General features: G+C 54.3%; 5 protein-coding genes across 5 annotated transcripts; 1 reads left to right on the top strand and 4 right to left on the bottom strand.

Moving 5' to 3' along the window:
* Positions 1-519: 519 nt before the first annotated feature.
* UHO2_04271 (uncharacterized protein) lies at positions 520-2,967 on the bottom strand (the record flags this gene model as incomplete). Its single annotated transcript, XM_041555944.1, has 1 exon — positions 520-2,967. One exon carries the CDS (start codon positions 2,965-2,967, stop codon positions 520-522), a length of 2,448 nt encoding a protein of 815 aa, XP_041411878.1.
* A 1,272-nt stretch (positions 2,968-4,239) lies between these two features.
* On the bottom strand, positions 4,240-5,826 carry UHO2_04270 (putative aldehyde dehydrogenase; the record flags this gene model as incomplete). The annotated part of the gene is made up of 1 exon (XM_041555943.1): positions 4,240-5,826. The coding sequence occupies one exon, from the start codon at positions 5,824-5,826 to the stop codon at positions 4,240-4,242; it is 1,587 nt and encodes a 528-aa protein (XP_041411877.1).
* Positions 5,827-8,054: 2,228 nt separating this feature from the next.
* UHO2_04269 (uncharacterized protein) lies at positions 8,055-9,887 on the top strand (the record flags this gene model as incomplete). Its single annotated transcript, XM_041555942.1, has 1 exon — positions 8,055-9,887. The coding sequence occupies one exon, from the start codon at positions 8,055-8,057 to the stop codon at positions 9,885-9,887; it is 1,833 nt and encodes a 610-aa protein (XP_041411876.1).
* Positions 9,888-10,539: 652 nt separating this feature from the next.
* Positions 10,540-12,468, bottom strand: UHO2_04268 (uncharacterized protein; the record flags this gene model as incomplete). Its single annotated transcript, XM_041555941.1, has 1 exon — positions 10,540-12,468. One exon carries the CDS (start codon positions 12,466-12,468, stop codon positions 10,540-10,542), a length of 1,929 nt encoding a protein of 642 aa, XP_041411875.1.
* Positions 12,469-12,892: 424 nt separating this feature from the next.
* On the bottom strand, positions 12,893-15,787 carry UHO2_04267 (uncharacterized protein; the record flags this gene model as incomplete). Its single annotated transcript, XM_041555940.1, has 1 exon — positions 12,893-15,787. One exon carries the CDS (start codon positions 15,785-15,787, stop codon positions 12,893-12,895), a length of 2,895 nt encoding a protein of 964 aa, XP_041411874.1.

The following is a 15,787-nucleotide window of genomic DNA, read 5'->3' as shown; positions in this document are numbered from 1 at the left end:
TATTTGGACTGAACGACGATGGATGGCTGAGTACGGGAACAAGACCGGAGAACGAACTTCTCAACGACCCTTTTTCGACTCCTTTTTAGTGAGTTTTTTGTGGACTTTTGTTTTTGTTTTTGTTTTTGGCTCAGTTAAGCACGGCATTTTCGCACGGATGAGTCGTGAGCGAAATTCGCTTCCGAGCTGTTAGCCGGAGCGAAGTTATCAGTGTTAGCAGTGGCGACTGCACACAGAGTTTTTGAGGTCCCGAAACCTTCAAACTGTCAAAGACCACGGTCAGACAAGCTCATCATCGTCTCGAGGGTCACAGACTCCAAGCAAAGTTCTGCGTGAGGGTCAATGAATTGAGAGTACAGAACAGACTTATGAAAACATTGTGCAAAGGGTACGATGATTGGAGACTGACAATGACGACGACTGTGATGCAAAATATGTGATGGTATCAGTGCCCTAAGGCGTGCGAGAAGGGAGTGCTAAGCTATAGTACTGTGTAGTGTAAGCGGAAAAGCTCATCGTTCAGAGACGGCTGGAGCTGTCGCTAGCGCAGCAGGCGCAGTTTTGAGGATGAGCGTTGGAAGCCGAGCCCAAAGAAGCCGAACGAGTCGAGATGCTAATTCCATGTCGAGGCTGAGGCACCGAGACACTTTTCTTGGACTTGCAGCAGTCACCATTTGTTGTTGATGTCGACGAGGAGGCCGAACTCGAAGCAGGTGCAGCAGCATTCGCCTTGACATCGAACTGCGGCTTGCCGGTGCTACTACCGAATGCATTGACCGAGTAAGGGTCGTTGAGCGCGGGCAGATCCTGGGCAGGGTTGAAGTCGAAGAAGTTGCTCGGCTTGAGCCAGACATTGAGATGCTCAACGGGCATCACGGGGAACTGCTCAGCATGAGGGATGTGGGTGATACCGTAGATGGCGTGTACAGTGATCTCTTCGTCGTCGACCTTGTTCTTCTCGTTGGCCCAGTGGCCGATCGAGTCGGGTGCTGTGCCTCGCTGCTGAGGTACGTACTTACCCGCCGGCCACAGCTGCTCTTCGTTGAACTTGGTCACCCACAATGCGTGCTTGGTGAACTCAGCTCGCTGCGCCACCATCGAATCCTTCTGAAGCGCAAGAGGCTCCCAATCACGAGTGTGGATCTTGTAGCCAACAGGCAAGCCAGCAGAGTAGTGCTGCTTGTTCGTGTTGTAGATGGCCCAAGTGCGATGTCTCGACCAGTCCCAGTCGTAGCCACCAGAGACATTGATGGGTGTCTTGACAGTGACAAAGCCGTTACCGAGGTAGTTTCGATCTGAACCTGTCGGCGCTGATGTTGGCTCGCAATCTGTTTGAATCACTGTGTTCTCGCAGCCGTCGACCATGGGGTCGATCTTGAGCGCAAACAAGTGCTGGTGGTAGTGGGCGTTGACTTGCGGTGCCACCTCAACACCATATGGATTTGGCTCATCCTTGTCCTTGACGTACAGATTCAGGATACCCGAGAGCTTTGTCTCGAGCTGAATGCTGCCGTCGGTGTGGAACATGTAGGCAAAGATGTACTCGTAGTTGGCGATGGTGCAGATCATCTGAATCACAAGCTTTCTGCCTCGAGCAGAGCGAACCTTTCCGCCAGGTCGGTAGTCGGTGTGCTTCCATGCGATACCAGCGTCTTCCTCGTGAATGCAGATGGCGTTCTCAACGGCAGTAGGGCTACCATCGAGTCCGACATAGTGCCCATCGAGGTAGTGAATGGTGCCGAGGCAGTCGCATCCAAGCTTGAGGCTGTTGGAAAGAGTGCCCATGCCATACTCTCCGACGTCGAAGGCAAACTTGCGGGGATGCGGGTGCTCAGTGGAAGCATAGGGAACTACCATCTCGGCAACAGACATGCGGTATAGAATAGGGCGAACGTTGCCCCTATCGTTGTAGCTGATGGTGGAGAGGACGAGACCATCTCGTGGGTGGAAACCAATGTGCATCTTCCACTTTTGCCATTCGAGCACGTTGCCTTTGAGCTTGAAGCTCACGCCCTGAGGCTGTACGACGTGAAGAGGCTTAAGATCGGTTCGAAGAGGAGGCATCTTGGGGTCGAGCGCCATAAGTTCGGGCAGGTAGTCGAACGACTCCATTGGAGGTGGAATGCGTTTACGTCCTGAGTACGCAAGTGCTTCGTCAGCGTCCATAGTGATGGGTCCAGGATTTGTAGTGCCATTTGGGGTCGAGAGCTTTCCAGTGACAGGATCGCGGTGACCGGGGAAATCGATAGCGATGACCTTGCCGGCATTGCAGTCGATGACAGGGTAGAAGTCCATGGGATGGGCATAGAGATTCTCGTGCTCACTTTTGCGGGCGTACACGAGACATTGCTGGACGCGAAGGCTCTTGTCGAATCGGTCGTCATATCCGAGCGACCAGCCATCTGCCCAGAGGTTCTCGGGCTCGATGCCAACCTCGCGAGCGATGGCGACGATGCGAGAATCGTTGCGGAGGACCTCTTCAGCCTCGTTGACCTCTTCGGGAGTGAGGCCAGGCTGAACACCGACATCTAGCTTGTTGATGCTCTCAACCTTTCCGAGAGCGGAGGCGGTGGAGGGAGCGTACTTGCCATCGCGACCAGGGAGGGGAAGATCGTTGGCGATAGCGACGTTGACCTCATAGGTGTCACCGGTGACAACGTCAATGAGCTGAACCTCAGCTCGACGATTGAGGAGCTTGAGAGCGGATCGGCTATCGAGCTTAGCGCCTCGAGGGAGGGGGAGGCCGAGAGCGTAAAGGACAGCTGCTTTGACGGGAGGGATGAGAAGTGAGCTGACGAACTTGATGGCCTTGACCGAAGTGCGGGCGGCAAAGTGGCTGCGAACGATGAGCGAGACAGCAGCAATTTCTTGGGCCGAAAGGGGATCAAGAGGATGGTGATCGAGCTGCAGGCCGGTCTGACCAGCAGCTCCACTGGGATTAAAGGAGTCGGACTGAGTGGAAGACATCATGGCAAAGTGATCTGAGGAGATACCTCCATACAGGTTGAATGATGGACGATGAGGGAGATTCGCTAGCGAGGGCAGATCACAGAGAGATACCGTTGTGTGGATTGGAAGTGGTATGTGAGGTAAATTTGCCTACGGAAGCACCTTATGCTTGGTTGGGGAGTACGATGCAAGGGTTGAGGAGGAGACCGACGTGACGATCGAGGGTCAAGGGTTGTGATGGGTGATTATATCTACTGTCTGATGCTCAAGTCAGAGGCGTGGAGTGCTCACTCACTGTCTTTCAGCCGAAGCGGCAGGGCAGCGATACTGGCCGGTCGAATGGAGTGGACTTTGCCCGCCAAGCTGGGAGGAGCTTGTGCAGCCCACGCTCCAGGGTGAGAACGCATGACACGACATGAAGCGAGCGAATAGCGCCTAAGAGCTAGACGAGGAAGCACGACTGTGCAGGCGGCAATGGAGGATGCTCGGCAGATAAGCCGGGCAAGGGGCACATACCTAAACGAGAGAACAGCAACCTCTTGCGGGGTTGAAGACGCCTTGATCGAGCTACATTGGGTAAGACAAAGCGATTGCTCGCAATACACGACGGTAGCCAAGGATCAGCCAATGCCAAAAGAGCCTTATGACAACCTTCGATGAGAAAGGTGGCATCGCATGACCAAGACAGGACGACGTATCGCAGGACCACAAAAGGCAAATGTCTCAGAGTGTTGACGAAGATGGCCGTGCTGTGAGCATTCTTGGCTGAACGTTTGAAGTGGACATGGCAGAGTGGGCACAAGGACAGAGCGAAATTGCCGCTTCGTGGTGTCAGGCCAGCTGATCATTGGTGCGAGGTGCCTTTGTGGAAGTGACAGGCAGAACAAGGGTCTTTCGACAGCAAAACAGAACACAAGGGGGGGGGTAAGTAAGGCTCGTTAAGAAGATGGAAGCAGACGAGATGCTTAACGAGGTAGCATCTTATCAGTGTCGATACAGCAGCGAGGCACTTGAGCAGCTGACAGGTGAAACATGAGCGATAAGCTGGCTCAGATTGCGAGATACGCGATTCCATCTGCACGGCAGTCAACTTCCCCCACGTTCTCTCCAATCAAAAGTCGTTTGACCCAGGCTTCCCGCTTCATCTGCTTGCAGCTTGGGGCCATTGTGTTCAAACCGATCCAACCCATAGCTTACGGACAGCACATACGAGAGAAAAGTGTAGACAATAGAATTGCGATTACAAGATAGCGACAAGTGACGGCCAACTAAAGCACAGTGTGAACGGTCTCAAAGCTTGGGTAGTGGCCAGTCAAGCTTTTCGCCATAGTTCCAGTGAATCGCCTTGACATCGCAGTAAGCCTTGATAGCATCAACTCCCAACTCTCGTCCGAATCCACTCGCCTTCATACCTCCAAATGGAACAGAGTTGCTCAGTGCGACATAGTTGTTGACCCAGACGGTGCCCGCATCGATCGCCGAGACCATTCGCTGGATTTGGCTTGCGTTTTCGGAAAAGACTCCAGCTCCTAGACCGTACTCGGTCTCATTGGCAAGTCGAATTGCCTCCTCCTCTGTGCTGAAATTGGCTACCGCCAGAACAGGACCAAAGATTTCTTCGTCTACAATGCGCATACCCTTGCGACATCCTGAAAAGATCGTAGGCTCAATGAAGAAGCCCTTCTTGAACCTCGCCTCCGGACTGCTCCACGCCTTGCCTCCGACTTCGACCTTGGCGCCCTGACGCTTGCCCGACTCGATCATGTCGAGAATCTTGTCCTGCTGTATTTTGCTCACCTGCGGTCCTTGGAATGTGAGTTCGTGGAACGGATCGCCCACCTTGTGAGCCTGGAAAGCCGTGATGAGTTGCTGCATAAAGTTGTCGTAGACCTTGTCCTGAACAAAAAGACGAGAGCCTGCAGTGCAGTCCTGTCCTTGATTGAAGAGGATACCCATGCACACCCAGCGAACGGCTTGCTCGATATCAGCGCTGTCGAACACCACCACAGGCGACTTTCCGCCAAGTTCGAGTGTGACTTTCTTCATGTTGCTCTCGGCTGCCGCCTTCATGATCCGCCTACCTGTAGCAGTGGAGCCAGTGAAGGCGACCTTTTGAATATCCATGTGCCTTGAAATAGCCTCGCCGGCTTCGGCTCCATAGCCGTTGACGACCGAGATGACCCCAGGTGGGTACCCTGCTTCAACTGAGAGCTGGGCAAGCTTGAGTGCTGTCACAGGCGTCTGTTCAGCAGGCTTGAGGATGACACAGTTTCCTGCAGCGAGCGCAGGGCCGAGCTTCCAGGCCGCCATCTGAATCGGGTAGTTCCAGGGAATGATCTGTCCGCAGATACCGAGAGGCTCAATGCGAGTGTAGGCAATCTTCTCGCCCTCGGTCTGTTCAATCGTCTTGCCTTCAATTTTGTCGGCCAGACCGCCATAGTAGCGCAAACAGCCCGCCGAATCCGGAACATCGAAGCTGTTGGCCATCCACAGAGGCTTGCCATTGTCCATGCTCTCGAGCTCGGCCAGCTCGTCCAGATGCTTGTCCACCAGATCTGCAAAATTGAGCAGAAGTCGAGAGCGCTGTGTTGGTGTTGATTTTTTGCCCCACACCGTGTTGAAAGCTGTTCGCGCCGCTTTGACGGCAGCTTCGATGTCAGCAGCGCCGCCGAGTGAGAGCGTGCACAGCTTTTCTCCCGTGGCTGGGTTGATCGAGTCGAACGTCTTGCCAGAGGCAGAGGGGTGAAAAGCATTGTTGATGAAAATGCCAGAAGGCACTTGCCATTGGTTGCCAGTAGGAGTCTTGATGGTGACAGGAGCTGGTGCCTGACTCGAGGCAGCAGCCTTGGGAGTGTTCGTGTTGCCGATTGTGCTCATTGCTGGGGCTTTCAATGCGGAATGAGCTTGAAATGTGGAGATGGAAGAAAAGTCGAAAGAGACAGGCAGATTTGCGATACTGTCCCAGCTTCCCTAGTTTTGTAAGATGGCGAAGTGGTTTCTCAGGACAGAGCCGGTACAGGATCACCGAAGACTGGATTGTCGTTGCTGAACAGCTTCACTTGGATGCCCAACTTGGCACCGACGGCGCCTTGACGACGAAATCGTAGAGAATCCTCACAGATTTGCGACTGTCGACAACTTACAGTTACCTCACTTCTCCACAATGTCGAATCCGTCTGCAGTCGGAATGAAGCTGTCAAACAGCGACAAAGTCGTCGCCACACGAGGACTCATTACAACAGCCAAACCAAGGTGGAATAGATGAGCGGCTAGCGCGCTTAGCACGGCTTGTTCTCAGAAGCTGCGATTTGATGTTGGGACCAAGTGAAGCCTTGATCTTCTTTACTCGTGGCCAACTCCTTCTGCTGTCCTACCGGTGACATTTCCGATTTTAGAGCTTTTTCAAGTCTCGTTAAGCACTTTCACATGTCCCCAAGACCGATTTGTAGTCCAAAAACAGGAACGGCGAAATTGGGCTGGAAACCAGCTTAGCTCGCTCGCTCTTGGCAGTGATAGCGAAAGATAGGACGATAGCGAATTCTGCTCAAGCCTCCTCCCTCCTTGTCCAACACACCTCGCATTGGTCCTTCTATGCCAAATGACATGGAACGCAGCCTCTGGAAGAGCGCCGTAGTCTGTTGCCATAACGCAAGGTCGATGAGAACATTGAGATAAGGCTGTTCAGCTGATGAGACTCATGGCAATCCTTCCATGCAGTCTCGATGACAAGTCTCGTTAAGATCATCTCTGCCATAGCTTGATCTGCCATCATCTCTCTGGTTGCCTTCAGAGGCTTGCTGCGAGCTTTTCATGGAACATGCACCTAACAGAGTCAAGGGCGAGATCACACAACAACTTGCCACCGCCCGACTTTGCGATCAAAATCAATTTGAGAGCGCGAGTCATTTTCGCCTCTGCACCCTTGGAGCCGAGAAGACCAATCATCTCTGTCGACGTCGAGCCTTATCTCTGTGTTGCGCTATTCAACTTTACCCCGCACTGCAGCTCCTTGTCATGCGAGGGAGCGGCATGAAGTGAAGGCACTCATCAACATGATAGCAACCTGTTCCAGGTCGGAGATTCGTCCGTGACGACAGTCGCCAAGCCCACATACACTGATAAGAGCCTGGCTTGACATTATGTCTTTCCAACATGCGTTGTTATGGGCTGGATTGGTCAGAGAAGCGTTCACGGAGCAGGGACATGCGAATCGGCAAGGTCAGGTGGACGGTTGTTGCTTCGTCAAGAACCATTTTGCACGAGTCTTCCCACACGTTGTTGTCAGGGGACGAACCACAGCGAGTTGGGGGGGAGTAGCTTATCGACAGAGATACGGGGCTGTTTAAGTGCCGGATGATACTTTCAGGTGGTGTGTCTTATCCGATCTACTTCGCTCTCGAGTAGCAGGCCGTTCTGCTCCCCGAAGTTGCTATCTGTCCTTTGGTTTCCCACGCCTTCCCGTCCGTGTCGATGAATCAAAGTCTGTTCCCTGAACACCGCTCACTTGACCTCGTCCTCGTTAAGCGCACCTCCGATCCCCTCTTCCGTCTGCACTTGTTCACCTCACGCTGCCTCGAGTTGCCGTATTACAAGCACATCACATGGCAGCAAGGTTCCCAGCCCTTGATACCCTGATCCGTCTCGCTATTCTCGAACCCATCCTTGACTTCTTATCGCTGCCATGCCAATTCGCTTTACATCGTGCGTCTATCTATCAACATCAAGCAGGACCTGCCCCGTTTTGCCGCCAGTCTGCATCTCAAGCTCACGCCCAAACTTTCTCGCCGGGCTTCTTATAATCACGTTTCTACCATCACCTCCCTCCTTCGCCCGCTCCAAGAGACCACTTCCCCCGATCGATCCTAATATCGACACCCATTATTCTCCCAACAGCTCCCCGTAGCGGCTGGTCTACCTAGGTTCCACTCCAAGTTGACCAACTCCTTCCGTGAACCACGCTTAGTGAATGATCGCAGCCACGTCGACGTTTGCCTGGTTCCTCTTTGCAGACCATCCCTCCTACCGGTGTCTGCCCTTCAAAGGCTCTTGAGACCTTCTTCGCAACTCATTCATCTTAAAGCACCTACAGACGACAATTTGCTGGTATGGAGGACAACGGAAACGGTTCTTCGTACTCGCACGACATCAAAGGCTCGCCCTCCTCTTCGGGCATCGTTCATGATGCTCAACACCAGCACCATCAAGTGCCTGCTCCCTTGAGCTCGATACTTCCCGGCGCTGCTGCTGATGACAACAATGCAAAGGGTAAAGGGAAGAGCCCCGGCCGGGGTGCAGGAAAGATGCACTTGTCCAAGAGCTTCATTCAACAAGCCGACGCCGAGTTGCTCGCCACCTTGGGTTACAGACAGGAATTCAAACGAGAGTTCTCTTCGCTCGAAGTCTTCGGTATTGCATTCTCGATCATGGGTGTGGCGCCTTCCATTGCATCGACACTGATCTACTCGCTGCCCAGCGGTGGACCCGTCAGCATGGTGTGGGGTTGGCTTGTGGGTTGCTTCTTCATTTCCCTTACAGGCTTAGCACTGGGCGATCTGTCCAGTTCTATGCCGACCTCGGGTGGTCTGTACTACTGGACCTATGTGCTTTCGGGCAAGAAGTATCGCAAGTTTCTCTGCTGGACAGTAGGCTATGCGAACACTCTGTCAACAACCTCGGCAGTGGCCAGTATCGACTGGTCCGTCGCGATTATGATTCTCGCCGCCGCTTCGGTTTGGTCTGACGGAAGATACGTTCCGACTGACGGTCAAACCTATGGCGTCTATCTAGGAGTGCTCTTATTGCATGCTATCCTTACATCAATTGGCACGCGTGCACTGGCACGCCTTCAAACAGTCGCCACCGTCCTCTGTGCCGGCCTCGCCGTCGCGATTTGCATCGTGCTCGGCACCACCACACCTTCGGAATACCGCAATACTGCCTCCTACGCTTTCGCCGGCTGGTACAACGAGACTGGTTGGTCGAATGTTCCGGCGTTTCTGCTCGCATTTTTGACGAGTTCATGGACGATAGCCTCGTATGATTCTTGTGTCCACATTTCGGAGGAAGCAAGTAATGCAGCCAAGGCGGTACCCATGGGAATCTTTTTCAGCATCGTTTCCTCCTCAATCCTCGGTTTCGGCATCATGATCGCTCTCGCTTTTAACATGGGAACTGACCTGGCAGCCGTAGTTAACTCAGAGTACGGACAGCCCATGGCCACCATCATCTTGAACTCGTGCGGCAAAACCGGATTTATGGTCATCTGGGTCTTCATGATCATTGTCAACTTCATGATGGGAGCAAGTATGAACCTGGCTTCGTCACGACAGATTTTCGCTTTCAGCCGTGACGGTGCTCTTCCCTTTAGCAACTGGGTTTACAGAATCAACAGCTACACGCTCACCCCTGTCAACAGCGCATGGTGGTCCAGCGCTTGTTCCGCTATCTACTGCTTGCTCGGCCTGATCAACTCGGTGGCAGTCGGAGCCGTATTCTCGCTCTCTGTCATCGGCGCTTCAATCGCGTATGTCATCCCTATCCTAGCTCGTCTCATGGCACCTGATGACCGCTTCACGCCAGGCGTTTGGTATCTCGGCGACTTCTGGTCCAAGACTGTAGCTTGGCTTAGCGCGATCTGGCTCATCTTTATCAGCATCATCGTTTGCATGCCTTCGTACGTCCCTGTGACTGCTGCGGCAGATATGAACTACGCTTGCGTCGTCACAGCTGCCACTTTCATCTTCAGCACAGGCTGGTACTACTTCCCCAAGTACGGAGGTGTGCATTGGTTCTCGGGTCCCAAATCAAACATCGATGACGAGGAGGTTGTTGCTCACGAGGTCGCTCATCAGCTACAGAACGAGGAAGATGTTAAGAAGGCAAAGACACAACAGGAGGAGTTGAATCAGACGATTCGAGTGGATGAATTCAAAGAGTAGGCTCTACTATCTCTCGCTTTCTCGGTCTCAGCTTAGGCATAATACGCTGCATCTATCACTATTGCAATGTAGATTCGAGCCTCCGTCAATGAGCGGAGCGCTTGTGTTGAAAGTCGAAAGAAGTGTTTCTATGCTACTGGACATATTAATCAGCGTGTCGACTCCGTGGACCAGCGGAGCTCGTCATTTCAGACGACGAGAGAAGCGCCTCGACGCCACTGCTGATGTCAAGCAGCGCGTTGCAGCTTCCGTTAACGAGCGGACCACGTTGTTTCGCACATCATTCTTGAGATTTACTTGATGACACATGGAAGCTTCCGTCAATAATTGACCTCATTGCGTCGAGCGACGACATTAACCAGCGAACAGACGCAAAAGGCGTCTAAATGTCGTCGATCGCATAGAACGGCTTTGGGCATTCATAGCTTTGGGTTAGTGAGGACCACACAGCATCGCAGCAAGTGGTTCCACAAATGCGTCGGCTCAGGACAGCTCCGCCGAACGACGGAGATGTGAAGCGCGAGCGAAAGCGCGAAAACTTGGAGCTCAAAGGAACACTCGACTCATACATGAACACCTGGTCTGTGACGTTGACGTTAAACGTCCTGAACTGTCATTGACGCAAAACGAACTGCTGCTCGAGTGTATAAGGTCACTGTGCTGCTTGCGGCGCACCCTGCTGTTGTTCCTGCGCTTTCTGCTGGGAAGCCCCTTGCTGAAGGATAGTCCCCGCCTTCCAAATGGCCGGTCGTAACCTCGTCGCCAATTTCCGATCTTCCGCGTACAACGACCTCTCGAACGCAACCATGATATCCGCGTGCGCCAGCAGATCAAAGCATTCGTCCGTGTTAAGGTGGTCTTGATTCGCCTGTTCCTTTAGTCGTTGCACGTCAGCTGGAGAAGCGGATTCGAGCACCGGATCGGGCCGAATGCCTGTACTTGACGCTGCTGCTGCTGCGGTTCCTGATGGAGTACCTGGCTTGCTTCCTGCTGCATTTGGTTTGGTTGGCGTGCCTTTGTTCGGTGTGGAGGACGAGGAGGTGGAGAGACCAGAGATGCCGCCAAAGAGCTGGTCCCAGCCAGACATGCTTTTACCAAATGCCGGTTTGCCGCCTGTTGGGATGCGTTTTGCCCCTGAGCCTGCGGCAGATGAAGCAGTGGAAGGTCTGCCAGCGCCAACCGGGGTGGAGGCTCCGCCTGGGCCGGTTTTGAGGGCGCCGCTTGGACGGAATGCTGATGCTTGCGGATTGAGCTTGATGCCGGTCGAAGCGGAGGGTACAACAGGTGCTTTGAGCGACTTGTCCTTTGCAGCGTCAATGGAGGCTCGCATTCGAGCTTCTGCTGACATCGCCTTCGAACTAGCAGTGTTTGGTGGGGCTGAAGAGGTAGATGCTGCTGCAGCCCCTGTTTTCTTGGATCTTGCTACTCCTCCCGCTGTCGAAGACTTCATGGCTACAGCTCGGCCACCCGCCTTCTTTGCTACATCCACACCGGCCTTTCCCTTTCGCGTCGACTTACCGCCTCGAGAAGGCCCGTCATCCTCATCGAACTCGTCGTCCGTGTTCAACGCGGCGGCGTCTTCGAGATCTTCCTCGTCAGAAGCAGCGTCCACCATCTCCTCATCCTCGTCATCGTCATCGCTGTAGTCCACTGCCTTCTTGCCGCTTCGCGCGCTCCTTACTTTGCCCTTCCCACTGCCAGCTGGACCTGTGTCTGACAACTTTGCACGCTTCCTCTGCGGCGGTTTCGGTGTGCCCTCTTCACCTGCATCCTCATCCTCTTCATCGTCTGCCAGGATTGCTCGCCTTCGTCCGGCTATCTTGTTGCGTGCGTTCCTGTCTCGTTTGCAGGTAGTAGGCTTTTCGTCATCTGCAGCATCCTTGCTGCCTGCAGCCCCTCCGTCGGGCACGAAATCGTCTTCGGGATGAGCGTCTTCGTCGGCGTCCTTCTCATCGTCATCATCATGGGCAAGGTCCCGCAGATCGTCTGCTAGCTTCTTCCTGCGGCCACCGACTTTCAACGTCACTTTGGTCGCAGATGTAGTTTGTGGTGTTGCACCACGCGAGAATCCGCTTTCATCTGCACTGGATCGTCCCTTGAACTTCACTTTTAGCCGCGCGTTTGGCGCTTCTGTTGAGCTAGAGGCCCTCGATGATTCTTTGGCAGCTTTCGCGGTCGGCGAAGATTCAGCGGCAGCTTCTACGGTTGGTGAAGGTGATCTTAGCTTGGCCGGTGCTTTGCGGTCTCGTGCTGATGTTCTGCGTTTCGAAGCTGACGTGTTATCAGATTTTGTCGCGGTGGCAGATGGTTCAGCGAGGGAGCTTGTGGATGCTACATTCTTCTTTCGTGTTGTTGTTGGCGCCAGCGTTGGCAGTTCTGCGGCAGGTTCTGCTTCTAAGCCTCTCCTCGATGAGCGTCGTTTGTTGGTGGGCTGAGGCGACTCTACAGAAGCGGCAGTCTCAGACTTGACTGCTTCAGCTGAAGATGCTTCGGGTGATGTAGCGCGAGGTGTGGCAGCCGGACCTGGCGTTGGTGGAGCCGAAACGTCTGAGAGATCTGAGTCACCATCGAATGCGTCCATGGTCGATGCTCGATGCTGTATTGTCCGATCGCGTCTAGGCTTCAAATATCACTGTTGCTCGATAGCAGCGTCTTGATCTGAACCTGTGATCCGGAGAGGAAAGAGGACAAGCTGGCAACGAGTGCTGTAGGGGCTTTGCTGTGTTCGAGATGGTGGTTGGCACAGTTGGATCTGTGTTCGCAAGCTTCCAGGGTTTCACACACGATCCGGGCGTCAATTCCGGATTCCGACAAACGCGTTTTGCAGCCATGTCTTGCTTTCTTCTCACGAAGCGGACGTTAGAACAGCGCAGTAGTCTCAGGGCCGTTCTTGAGTAACGGTGTCAGCCTAAGTACCGGAACATTATGCGGGATGATCCTCCGAGGAATCTCTGGTATTGAATGTGCTCAAAAGCAAACACGTGAACTGGAACGTGTTTTCCAGCTCAAGCTACCACGAGCTGCGACTCGCCACGGATGCTCTTCAGCTGTCCTCCGAAAGTGACCAAGATGTTCTTCAGTAGCTCGTACAGCCCATGTGCACCCTCCCTATCCATCCAGTCGAGCATGTAGGCTCTGAAATCGGTATGTGTCCATCCAGCCGGAATACCGTTCTTTTTTGCTGCTTTGAGCGTCTTCGGCGTGACAGGTCCACGAATCCAGCCTGCCTGTTCTGCCTGCTGAGCATTGCGCGAGGAGCAGAAGACGTTGGCAAAGCGCTCCGAAAGATGGCTCATAGCGCGTGAGAAGGGCGTGTTGGCCAGCGTCGACAGCTTCAGGTTCAGATCATCGCCTCTCTGAGTAAGCTCGTTCAGTACCGACTCCTCGAATCCAGGTGGAAGACTTCCCACGGTGCCGGCTTCGGTCACGATCTTGCCGAGCCATACCAGATTGGCCACAAGGGTGACATTGCTATTCAGCGCAGTCGTGTTCTCTTCCTCGAAGAAGCTTGCTTGTAGGTCGTAGACCTTGCTCTCAAGCCCCCCGTCTACCTGGGGTTGCTCATGAACCTTGTTGTTGTGCTCCTCGAATGCCGTGCGCAGGTCTTGAACGAGGCCGCAGAGACGCGAGATGGGGACCAGCGTGGAAGCGTGCATGGTGAAAGCGTAAAGCGGTAGGGCCGGGATCCTCGCGCTTGTGCGCATACCAGCAAGTGGGCCAGAAAGCACTTCGTACAGTGACAGGACGCTGTGCTCGACAAGTACGTGGCGTGGATAGAGACCAAGAAGGGACGATGCGAGCGAGTCTGTTTGGGAGCAGACACCAGCGATGAGCTCAGCATAGTCGACCAACGGATCGAGATTTGAGATCCCCCATCGGTACGAGTTGCGTGAGTCAAGAAGCCTGCCAATGTCTGACCAGTCGCGTACGCCCCAGTTGTAGAGCAAGCCTGTAAGTGCAAGTATCACAGTCGAAGATGTATCCAGCGAGACCTTTCTCGATGTTGCCAAGGCCTTGAGTGGTGCCATGAACTGTTCCTCGAAGGAGATCAGGTCCGATGGTGCGACAAGTGGCACAAAAGCAAGCACTTCGCCTGCCAACTCATCCCATCGGTTTGTCCATCCATCCATATCGTCCACCTTCAGATCTGTCATTTGTGCGCTATCCGTCCGCGCGACCTCCGCTATCGCTGCAAGGACACTTGCTACCAGGTCCTCGAGCCTGGCCGGCATCTGTTCCGCCAGCTCGAACACGTATCTGACCCTACGCAACAAGGCTGCAATACGCTTGAACTCTGCCTCATTTGAAGGCAGCTTGAGCTGCTGGCGCTGCGTAGACGATCCTTCGGAGCCACTCTGCATGCCAAGCTCGTCGCCAAGAACGCTCTCGAGCCAGTCTGACAGGCGTGCCCAGCAGAGATCGTGTTCGGCTTGTCTGTTGCGTCGTCCCGCTGGAATGGTCTGGCTGAGCGAGTCTTCGTTGGTGACCGTTGCGCCAGAGAGCACTGCTACACGCATCAATCTAGCGCCGAATCCGCTGCCGAGCATTGCAGCGGCTTGCGAAGGTAATACCAGCCGATCCAGACTATGCGCGAGATGTCGTAGCGACGATAATTCAGTGATGAGCGAGGGATGCGTGCCGAACGCTTTTCGTGCCGAGTTGAGGGACTGAATTGTGATCAAGTTCGGGATCGGAATGGAGGCAGAAGCGGTCAAACCAACCGCCGCAGCTGCATCTCCCGCCGCACCCTCGTTGACAGCTTTACTGGACAGACGCTGCTTCTTTGTCGCTCGACTACCGGACTCGGCTTCGGCTTCAGCCTCGTCATCCGACTGTACTGTCTGCCCCTCGCTTCGGCGTGAGCAGCGAGCGTGCGCAAGCAGCACCATGGCGATCCAGTCGGAGTCAGGGTACTTGAGACCGGCAGCCGGGCCTGCTCCAACAGCTGAGCTTCCTGCACCACCGCCTCCCAAAAGCTCCGGGAAGAGCAAGTCTGGGTAGAAGTTGGCATAAGTCGACAACAATGCGGAGATGCCGAGTTCAGGAGCCGAGTTGGCACGCAAAGACATCAGCTTGGTGATTCTGTAGTGTCGGACATGTCTTCGTTTGGTGAGGCGGCATAGTAAGTAGCAGAGATGCGGACGCAGAGCCTGGTAGTCGATGAAATGGAAGAGGGTCGGGTAGCACTTCTCGAGTGTCGTCTTGGCTGCAGTTGTGAGATAGGAGGAGGGCAGACTGCCTGCCAACCCAGTGTATTGTGCAGCGTGACGCTGTAGGCGCTCGTTCTCACGTTCGTCCCGCTGTCGGTCTTGTCGCAATGTCGACTGTTGACTGCCACTGGCTTCGGTGTAGAAGTTTGCAGCCACAGACAAGGGAACGGATGGTGATTCAAGAAGCACTGAGAGGAGCTTGAGTGCTGCCACTTGCACTTTGCTGTCCACCTTGAGGCGCTCTGGCCCTAGACTCGATTCTGCATTATCATTGCTTGCACGCTGGAGACCGGCAAGCTTGATGGTGTCCGTGCCGGGCGAAGGGCCAAGCGATGCGACAATGTCTAGAATAGCTTGCTTGCCAAGTTTGACCCCTGGGCGTGGAATGACGGAGCGGAGAATGGTGAGAGATACTGACGTCTTTGGCAGCTTTGGCTTGGTAGAGCTGCTAGCACCGCTTGCTGATAAGGGGCGGAGGCGGCCGAGCAGAGCAAGTCGGACTAGTTGCTCGCACTGTTTGGATGAGAAACCGAAGGATCGTGCGTGCTTTTGCAATGCTTGCAAAGAAGTTGAGAGGTTCTCAGCGACTCCGGGTCCAGAGGACGGCGCGACTAGTGCTCTGGAGAGCTCCAGGATGAGGCGGTCGGCTGCATTGGCTGCGTTGGTGGTGTTGGTAACAAGCGCCGGCAT

Source organism: Ustilago hordei, assembly GCF_900519145.1.
Source record: "Ustilago hordei strain Uho2 genome assembly, contig: UHO2_contig_08, whole genome shotgun sequence".
In the NCBI taxonomy this organism is placed as follows: domain Eukaryota; kingdom Fungi; phylum Basidiomycota; class Ustilaginomycetes; order Ustilaginales; family Ustilaginaceae; genus Ustilago; species Ustilago hordei.
This window is presented reverse-complemented; position numbering and strand designations above follow the sequence as displayed.